The sequence below is a fragment of the Gigantopelta aegis genome, chromosome 8 (genome assembly GCF_016097555.1).
Source record: "Gigantopelta aegis isolate Gae_Host chromosome 8, Gae_host_genome, whole genome shotgun sequence".
Classification (NCBI taxonomy): Eukaryota; Metazoa; Mollusca; class Gastropoda; order Neomphalida; family Peltospiridae; genus Gigantopelta; species Gigantopelta aegis.
Window position 1 is genome coordinate 30,569,131 of NC_054706.1, and position 10,842 is coordinate 30,579,972.

Sequence of the window (10,842 nt, forward strand, 5' to 3'; positions counted from 1 at the left end):
GTATTGCAGCCAAACGGGCGTCTAGAAGTGGTTGTCCGCGCTAACGGGCGTCTAGAAGTGGTTGTCCGCGCTAACGGGCGTCTAGAAGTGGTTGTCCGCGCTAACGGGCGTCTAGAAGTGGTTGTCCGCGCTGACGGGCGTCTAGAAGTGGTTGTCCGCGCCAAACGGGCGTCTAGAAGTGGTTGTCCGCGCTGACGGAACTTAAACATGATGTTGGGAGGTTTTACTGTTACATGTTCCGTTATCTACTGGGTATTTACCAACATGGCTTGACTAAATTACTTATGAGAAATATTTCAGATTTCAGTGCCATTTCAACTCCATAATTAATTGCAATGCATTTGCATGCATTCTTTACGGTTTCTGTCCTTTCACTTTGAATACATTGAATGTTGATTGGTATTACGACAGTGTCAGTTGCTGTCAATCGTTTTCAATAGCCCTACGCAGATAAGCAAAATACGAACTCGTTCGAAATATCACGATCCTTTTGATATATGTGAAGTTTAATGAAAATCGGATAAGAAGTAAAGTCGGCAGAGCGATGGTGTCGTAATTTCTATTCTTAACATGTGACCTTGACCTTTGACGCAGAGAGGCAAAAAAAACGAAAACTTGTTCAAGATAATATCGTGATCCTGTTCCTATATGTGAAGTTTCAAGAAAATCTAATCAGAAATGCAGTTGGTAGAGCGGGACGTCGTATTACCCCCCCCCCCCCCCCTCCCCCCAACCCCCAACGACGTGCAGGTGGGTAATAATAATAATAGTAGTTAGTAGTAGAGTACTGAAAACAACATACTGAAATACTGCTGATATGATATTTATTTACCATGCCACTACGTCTTTGCAGATGTTGATGAAGATCGTCTTATGGAGTGTGTGTCACATTGTTGCACTGACTGGACAAGGTTTGTACAGAGTACTTTTAAAACCAGATTATTTCTTTTTACAAAATGATGAAAGCAAAGTGGTGCCTATTTAGTTCCACCTCGACACATTGTAAATCACGCCAATTTTTGGTGTCTATCATGTATATATTTCAACACAAAAGAAACCTCACTGCCGAAACATATTAAGGTACTTCACAGTGGCGGATCCAGAAAATCCATTTGGGGGTGGGTTTTAGGCAGTGACATGTGGCCGAAGACCACAAACGTTTCCGAAGGGATTTCTCGGAATCTCCAACGTAAAATATGAAGAAAAACAAAATGTCGCAAAATTTAGGCGGGGGTGGGGGTGGGGGTGGGGGTGGGGGTAGGGTAGGGGTAGGGTGGTGGCCTTATATCTGCCACTGTACTTCTATCGAACACTCTTTTCCAAAGTCAAGAAAGCAAACACCATAAGATTTTGTGTACCAGATGTAGGGCATCATATTATTTTTGTGCTTATGTGAAACTAAATCTAAAAAAGGCTGTCCCAGTCTGAAAATCTCTCAAATGTAGCCGGGATAGAGGATAATTCTCAAATTGTTATGTTCCCAATATACCAATGTTGCTACCGTAATATTAACCCATGCACAAACCCCCCCCCCCCCAAAAAAAAAACCCAACAACAAACCCCCCCCAACATAACAAAAACCCAACCCCACAAAAAAACGGCGTACCCATCCCCCACCCCTCCAAAAAAACCCCAATAAAATAAAAATAATAAAATAATTACCCCCCCCCCCCCCCCATTAATTAATACTGTAAAAAAGACAAATGTTTCATTACAGTATCAAGCGCAGCGTTCGATTGTTCTACTCGAGCGGATGGAATTTACCCCGACCCTGTTGCTTGTCACCAATACATCATCTGTAGAAACGGGCTGCAGACGAAGTTGACGTGTGTAAACGGGAAGATGTTCAATCCCAGGATCCTAGGCTGTGACGTACCACATAATGTACAATGCAGTACGGCTCAGACGCCTTTGGCGGGAATTCCAGGACGTCACAGTAAGTATTAAGTATAAACTTTCCTTTTATACCAGGCATCACACCGAGTACCACGTCACTAACCGAAATAATCCATGAAACTTCTAAAAAACGGTATGTAGAGTTCGAATCAATCTGGAAAACAAACGAGACCAGGATAGTGTGAGACATTGATTTAATTGCATGGTTAGCATGGAATGTGTATTTTAATATAACTACCATTCACTCGCGTTCTATAAAACATTATATAACAAAACGTTATTATAAAAGGCAGAACAGAAGTAAAGGTTATAACCCTTTATTTTTAGAACGACCATCAAAATTGCGCCAAACTTCCTTCGGTAAAATGCGCACCATTTCCCTTTGGCTTAATCCTACGGGACATTCCAAATTACATAGCACCATTCCACCTCCCGCCTGTTTCCAACTACGCCTGGACTGCTGGTGCTCCCTTGCACCTGCCAGTACAGGCGGCCCCTCCTTCACCCTCCCCACCCTTTCCTGTCCTGGACGGAGGAACCGGCTGAGGCCGGTACATGTGCCCAGGACAGGCGTGCGCTACAACAGCTTGCTCTGAATGTGCACGTTAAACCTTTTTCCCATTTCCCAAAGGTTATATCAAGAGCATTAAATGAATACAGTATTAGAGTTGCACGTTCATACATGTATGGTAACCTCGTGTTTTGACTCTCCTAAAAATAATCACAAACAAAGCGAATGTTGTAAACCAAGTTTAAACCACATATTTCTCCTTTTTCAAGGTTTTAGGAGTAGACCCCACAGCCGAGGACGCTCACTACCATTCCAATAACTTATTTCAGAATCGAGATTTTTTCCCCAACAAATCGAGTGTATGTGAAATTATTCTAAAGAATTAATAATTTTTGTAGGTTTTTATTTATTTATTTTATTTCATAACATTTAAGTTTTGCTGGTAGTATCTAGATTTGCAAATGTTGTTCGAAGCTGTTGTCGTGGTGTTGGTTTTTCACTTTTTAAAAAGGGGAGAGAGAGAGAGAAGTAATTTATCTTCGAAGCCAAATTTTATCTTTATTTATAGTAGGATAAAAAATACCGTACACTTAGTCGTCAAGTGAGGAGAGGGGGGCAGAGGACCTCCTGCCACCGGCTTCCTCGGTTCCAACCTGCCTGGAAGTGTCTTTTCCAGATTAAGGATTTATATTAGCAGTTGATACAGTCTCGTTCATGAATTCCTCTTTTTAGCCTTTTCTTGTGCCGGGAAAGCCAGCGACTTCTACCCCAGCCCGTACGCATGTAACGAGTATTACATATGCGCTAATGGACGAGCGGTTCCCGCCAAATGCTTCACCGGACTTCTCTTCAACGTGACCCTCAAGTACTGCGACCTTCCCGCCAATGTCCACTGCCGACCGGGACTGTACATACCGCCACTGACAACTCTACAGGTGTTTCTCCCGCCGCTGGGCACTACGCATGCTCCCACGCCTGTGCCGTCAACGAAGAGTCCCCGTCCAGTCTCGACTCTCGCGCCTCAGTTTCGTACCACAAAACAGACAAGAAGTACACCAGGGTCCACCACACGAAACCATCAATTCATCACCAAGATGACGAAAAGGTCCACCATGCATCATGCACCTCTTGTTACACAGACCAAGAACATCCAGCAGACAACAAAGCAAATAATTCCATTTATTCCGGTGACTCGCCCACCAGTACAGCAATATTACAGTATGTATTTATACAAACCAATCAGGCTAAGGCGCTCGCTTGAGGTGCTTAGGTTGTAGGATCAAATCTCATTGGCAAACCCTTTGCGTTTCCACCATTCTAACCAGTAATCCCCTCCCCGACTGGTATATCAAACGTCGTGGTATGTGCTGTCAAGTTTATGGGAAAATGCATATAAAAAGTCATTTGCTGCAAATAGAAGAAAATGTAGCGGCTTTTCTTTGGAGACTACTTGTCAAAATTACCAAATGTTTACCAACATCCAATAGCCGGTGATTAATCAATGTGCTTTAGTGGTATCGTTTAACAAAACAAACTGAATTAATTAAGTGCACCAGTGCACCGCAACTGGTCAAAGGCCGTGGTATGTGTTTTCCTATCTGTAGGAAAATGCATATAAAAGATCCCTTGCTACATTAGAAAAACAATGTATTCTGACTTCTTGTCAGAATTACCAAATGTTGGACATCTACTAGTCGATAATTAATTAATCAATATGTATCTGTCTGCCTACACGGCTCTGTGTGTGTGCGTGCGTACATGTGTGTTAAAGCTGCAGTCCCTGGGATATTTTTATTATTTAAGCATATAGAATGGATGGTTCAGTTCTGTTTGGTACATAAACGGTCCACCACATCGCTATAGTTTCACAATGCTCGCTTATCTACATTATCTAGGTCAACTACAAACGCAATGACCAGCTTTGTTTTTCTTCATTTAGCGGGACGCCAGTAAAACTGGGACTTTATGTGATTTGCACAGGCGCTGAGTTTCTTACGTGACTTTGAACAAATTTAACTGTCTTGATTGAGGGGTCGTCTCATATCTCCAAAACATATTTATATCCAAAGAGGTATGGTAGAACGCCTTTCCAGAGATCGGTGGGTGAGGGATTTGCCTTGAAATTTTGACAGTGGCCAGCAGTTGGCATACGTGTTACATGCAAGGGGGTGCTACTAATTACGTAACGCTCTACGTAGAGGAAGAACTGTATTCGATTTACGTAACATTTTTCAAGACTATATGTTATTTTTATTCATTACTTAGACCTAAAAAGGTGTTTTTTGGAAATGCGCGGTCAGTCTAGGATCGATCCCCATCGGCGGGTATATAAAATACCATGGTATGTGATATTCTGTCTGTGGGATGGTATATATACTCTTCAAAAGAAGAAACGCAAAACCACATTGTCGTAACATTTGGAGAATTGATTTAATTATTGAATGGTGAGTCCGATAATTACCAAATGTTGCAGGATTGTTCACAATTCACTCTAGTCCATTGTGAGTAAGTGATAGGACACACCACCAAGGTCAAGGTCATCTGGAGTCAATACCGGGTGTGGCCTCCGCGTGTGTTGACAACTGCCTGGCACCGCCTGCTCATTGAAGCAACCAGAGTACGGATGACGTCCCGGGGGATGGTGGCCCACTCGGCCTGCAAGGCTGCTGCCAGCTCGGGCAGGGTCTGGGGCTGTGGTTCTCGCTGTCGGAGGCGTCGGTCCAACTCGTCCCATAGATGCTCAATTGGGATCAAATCCGGTGATATCGATGGCCAAGGAAGGACATTAATGTTGTTGTTCTGTAGGAAAGCCGTTGTGAGACGTGCTGTGTGAGGCCTGGCGTTGTCATGTTGGAACACTGCGTTGACGTTGGCCATAACTGGAACGATGTGTGGCTGGAGGATCTGGTCAATGTAGCCCTGTGCATTCAGGTTGCCCTGCACGTGGACCAGGTCAGTTCTGCCAGTGTGTGAGATGGCTGCCCACACCATGACACTACCCCCGCCGAATCTGTCCACTTCCTGCACGCAGTTTGCCGCATAACGTTCACCACGACGCCTATACACGCGACATCTTCCATCATGACGTCGGAGCAGAAATCGGGACTCGTCACTGAACCACACCTGTCTCCATCGCAGTTGAGGCCATTGTCGATGAATCTGGCACCACTGCAGTCGGAGTCGACGGTGTTGTGGTGTTAAGATGACACCTCGAACTGGACGTCTGGCACGAATTCCTACCTCACGTAGGCGGTTCCGTACCGTCTGGTCGGATATCCTGCGCAAACCTGGTATTGCTGCGGCTGTGGAGGTGGCAGTAGTCAATCGTTCCCGAAGGTGGCGTACCCGGATGTAGCGGTCCTGCCCGGGGGTAGTGACCCGTGGTCGACCGGATCTAGGGAGGTCACGTGTTGATCCATGTTGCTGGTAATGGTCCCACAGTCTGGAGATGGTGCTTGGGGACACATGGAATGCCCTGGCAACGGCCGTTCTGGATTCGCCTGCGTCTAGTCGGCCGATGGCATTGTTTCTCTGCGGTTCACTGAGACGTGGCATGTCCTGGATTGTCAACTGTCGGCCAGATACAGAGGCCAGGCAAGCGAACACCCTGCACTTTTATACTGTCGGTGTTCATGTTGCACGTGCAGACAACGCACGTGCAGTGGTGACATGGTTTGCACGTGGCTGCGTTTTTGCGAATATTCACATTTTGGAACTTTATTGTACAGTAGCTGCGTTTTATCGAATGTAACCGTGGGAATGTGTTTGGGACATGCAATGACCTTATATTCACAAAGCATGAACCGGTAGGAAACATAAAATCGGAGTTATAACCCATTTGTACCCTTTTGCGTTTCTTTTTTTGAAGAGTATATATAAACGATCCCTTGCTAAAAAAAAATGTAGCGGGTTTCCAAGGCGCGTGTGCAGGGATTTCAGCGGGGCTAGGGTTATAGGTAGTACTATACCAAATAACTTCCGGCTGGGTCAAAGTTGGAGGTGCACCGAACTTTTGATAGAGAAGTGAACACCACAAGTCCTGTGATTGGTTATAAATGTGAGTGTGTTGGTTGTAAAAAATAATAGTTTCATCTGGGTAAAATAAATGTTCAATTTTATTTCATCTAGTACCAATGTGTCAAGTAGCCTTGTGCTTGAAACATGTATGGGGTACCTGTAAAAAAAAGTACTCAAATTTTGTGCGAAACTAGGGTAGTCATAGACGCTACCCGTTATCTCAGAAACGAGCAGCTTGACCCCCATTTTTTTCTGATTCACTTTAAGTGTAAGGGGTGGTAGTATTTATATCCGTGGCGTTTATGTCGGTTGATACGTTGCAGGTAGGAGTTTTAGCCGCATATGTTACTATTGTCGTCTATGGGATTTGATTTGGTAGTATACACCCTATAGAATGTGTTAAGCGAAGTTTATATGGGGTCATGCTCCCCCAGAAAATACATTTCAATTTTCTTTAAGCTTGGGCAGGCAAAGGTTTCGACCACCAATACTCTCCCCCTGCACATGCACCCGATTCCTCACTAAGATTATATGTCAAAATTACCAAATGTTAGACATCCAACAGCAGATGAAAGGAAGAATAGGATATGTTTTATTTAACGACGCACTCAACACATTTTATTTACGGTTATATGGCGTCGGATGATTATTAAATCAATATGCTCTAACATTGATGTCGTTAAACAAAACAAAAAAACCCTAACTTTACCCTTTCCAAAAGAAAGAATATTTATTTGAATTTGTCATTTTAACACGTAAAATTAAGAAATGAAAACGTTCATTGTCTATTTTAGTATATTTTATTTTAAAAATATATACATGATTAATGTGTTACTAGTATACAAACTAAACTTTGAATGTTCTACTAACACTTTATAAAATATTAATTCTGAAATAGGAAAGCACGATTCTCGATAATACGTTGTCAAGATCAAAGCGGTTTTAACGAAAGACTAGTACCGTATCCTCAACCGAACGTTCTTCGTACAGCGCAAGATTTCTCTTTTAATTTTTTGAGACGAACCCTATAATTTGAAATCGGCAAACGCACGTGTCAACTGAAACACATTACTGACAACAGGCTGTCGTTTGTGCTTTGCCGAGCTATGACGGCACAGGCGACGAATCGAGCGTATACTTTTGACGATCTCCGTTCATAGCGAACACACACGAGTTTTTTAAAAGTACATTTGAGCTTGTATTTCATATTTGTACATGATGTTATAATATGGTAACCATAGACTGTAACTTTAAACGTAAATGAAAACAGTCTATGAACGTATACTGAACAATAAAAGTAACACAAATATTTATATATATGATATATGAATGAATGATACAATTAATTCAGTAAATAAACTGTCAAAATGAGCCTAAAATGTCGACAAAGCATTGGCAATTTTAACAACCAAAAATTTATCGGATTCAAACTGATAAACGTAAATAAATTGACAAAAACTAAATTTATATTTTCGGGGTTATTTTGTTGTTCAGCAGTACTCACCAGCCTTATGTACGTTGGCTTAACCACGGCATCACCGAGGCCGGTAATAATAATTCATTTTGCTATTGTTTTTCTTTCTTGTAGCGATCTGTCGCGGCCGGCCGGACGGTCTGGTCCGTGATCCGTCTGACTGCATCCATTACTACCAGTGCTACTTCCAGCTTGGCATCAGGATGGAATGTTCCTTCGGGACAGTCTTCCACGACATCATTCAGGCCTGCGACTACCCACACAACGTGCCCGGGTGTCACTAAGAGAACACATCAACTCCCATGCTGGTTGAACCCTTATAAAGCATACAGGGTTGATTTCTCGTTGATGGTTCAATCGCGGTTTATTGTTTTTAAATTTGATTTGAGAGAAGATCAAGGGTTCGAGGGTTCATAATCAGAACTGTCCAAGGTTATAAAAATTAAGTAAAATGCGAAATAAAGCAATATGGGATTGATTGTGTGTTTGGTTGTTTAAATTATAATACAGCTTTGCATCTCTACTTATTTGATGTTCCCACCCTAGTCCGCCTACCACAAATTAGAAAAGCAAAACAAAAACAAAAACCCATCACCCTCTCTTCCCCCTTAAAAACAAAAATCAACCACCCAAAGCCCCCCCCCCCCCCATCAAAAAAAGAGAAGAAAACAAACAAAAACAACAGAACCCCCATCCCCGAAAAAAGAAAAAAAGAAACAACAATAAATCCACAACCCCCACAAAATAAAGAATCCGCCCCCACCCTCCACCCCCGTCAAATAAATATATGCTACTCAAAGTTTGCTAGGGATTATATTATATTACATTGTACATTTTAATCCAAATGTCTAGATTTGGTGATAATTATTCCGTGGTGTTCAAAAGGGTAAGTGAACGATACAGCCATGCCTACGTTGATGGACGTGACTGCTATGGTAGTAGGTGGGTAATGATTTTGGGATGGATCAGCAGGGATTTTAAAACCAGTCTCTAATAACAGGTATCCGTTATATAGACGAAATACTGGATCCCAACGTTACACCATACGCAGGTGCTTTAGGTCCTGGTTCCATCAGCATTGACATCAGTGCACGTCCACATCATGCTAGGGTCGTTAATGACTATCATAAACAGGAAACCATAGTGCAAATGGAGTGGCCAGCTCGGTCCCCAGACCTCAATCCAATTGAACATGTGCGGCACATGGTACAGGTGTAGCCATTTCACAACGCCAGGTTCAGCCAGACACTGCAGGACCTAGGAGTTGCAATTTTGGAGAAATACAATGATCTTACCAAAGACTGGTTAGGAGCATGACACGACGATGCCAGGTTGTTACTGTGGAAAGAGGTTCTAAGATACGATATTGACACGATATCTTTATGCAGCAGTCGGAGAGGTTCCATTGTTGTTCCAATGGCGGGACGTAGCCAAATGGTAAAGCGCTCGCCTGATGCGCGATCGGTCTAAGATCGATCGCTGTCAGTGGGCCCATTGAAGTGTCCAAGAGCACCACGACTGGTATATCAAAGGCCATGGTATATATTTTCCTGACTGTGGGATGGTGCATATAAAGGAAAGAATATATCGGATTTCCTATCTGAGACTATAAGTCAGAATAACCAAATATTTGACATCCGGTTGCCGATGATTAATAAACCAATGTTCTATAGTGCATTCAATCATAGTGTTAAACAAAACAAACTTTAACATTTGGTTTCTTGCAATTTTCCATTCAGTAGACATTTAACGGCTGCACGTTATAATATATTTAGTGATAAACACACACACACACACACACACACACATATATATATATATATATATATATATATAACTTAAAGCCAAACCATCTAAAATTCAACATCCTTATATTAGCAAACTTATGAGTAGTGCATAATAAATTCATCAATGGTGTTATATGCACGCCCCCCCCCCCCCCCCCCCCCCCCCCGACAGAACTGCACGTACCACAGACTTTGGTATACCCTTCGGACAGTGGATCAGGAAACACTGCTATCCAAGACCGAGAAAAAGTCTATCCTACGATGACAGGGTGCATGTTTAACGACACCCCAGCACACGAATACACATCGACTGTTGGGTGTCAAATAAAGGTAAGTCATGATGCAATTTGTCCTACAAGCTCTCGGATTGGCTCTTACGATGTGATGATCCATTATAAAAATCCATAATCGATTGTGTGGGGAAAATGTTAACTGTAACTGGTCCTCCAGTTTAGATGATAAAATTGATGGAAATACTCAGTGGTTTAGGTTTGTTTTCATGCGTATATAAAGAAAAATTATATTAAATAGTTAATAAAAGTACAATTAGCCATTTGCAGGTACATGGTCCTTATGATTCAAAGCCTTCTTATGGTCACGGAATTCTAACCGATTGTGTGATCAAAAGTTGATCAGTTGGTGCCAACCGATTATAACCGATGATCGATGATGAAATCCCAACCGATTCCAATTACAAACTGCAACACCTGCTATCGTGTCAGTTATGGTAATGATATTTTATCTGGTTTATGGCTGAATAGTTGGGCTAACATGTATAAAGTAGCCGTTAAACAGCTCATCGTGTAAGTATCTTTAATATTCAACACCGTGGATGAAATTGTAACAAGTTGTAAGTTTTTGAAAAGGAAAGGAAAGGAACAATCTTGATTAAAGGCATACTGTCACGGATTTAAGGAACTTATTTCTCTAAAAAATGGATAATGAATAAAATTTATATTAATTGTTGGAAACCAAATCTAGCTATCGCATCACCTTAACTGAACCATGATGGAGTGAAATCCATGTAAGCCCTCTCGGCAATTTTAGTTTTTGAATTATGGACCATTGTCATAATTCAATTATTTTTACAAAATGTCATTAATAAATGGAGTATGGTGGTTATGAAGATGGTTGAATAAAGTACATTTAGAGACCAA

General features: G+C 42.0%; 1 protein-coding gene across 1 annotated transcript in view; it reads left to right on the forward strand.

The window, feature by feature from the left end:
• LOC121380096 overlaps window positions 1-8,355 on the forward strand; it is a 9,591-nt gene extending 1,236 nt beyond the window's left edge. The window contains exons 2-5 of the mRNA XM_041508849.1: window positions 854-911; window positions 1,718-1,936; window positions 3,140-3,625; window positions 8,013-8,355. Coding sequence (XP_041364783.1) covers window positions 854-911; window positions 1,718-1,936; window positions 3,140-3,625; window positions 8,013-8,182 — 933 coding nt within the window. The 3' untranslated portion in view covers window positions 8,183-8,355. The remainder of the gene's footprint in view (window positions 1-853; window positions 912-1,717; window positions 1,937-3,139; window positions 3,626-8,012) is intronic.
• The last annotated feature ends 2,487 nt before the right edge of the window (window positions 8,356-10,842 follow it).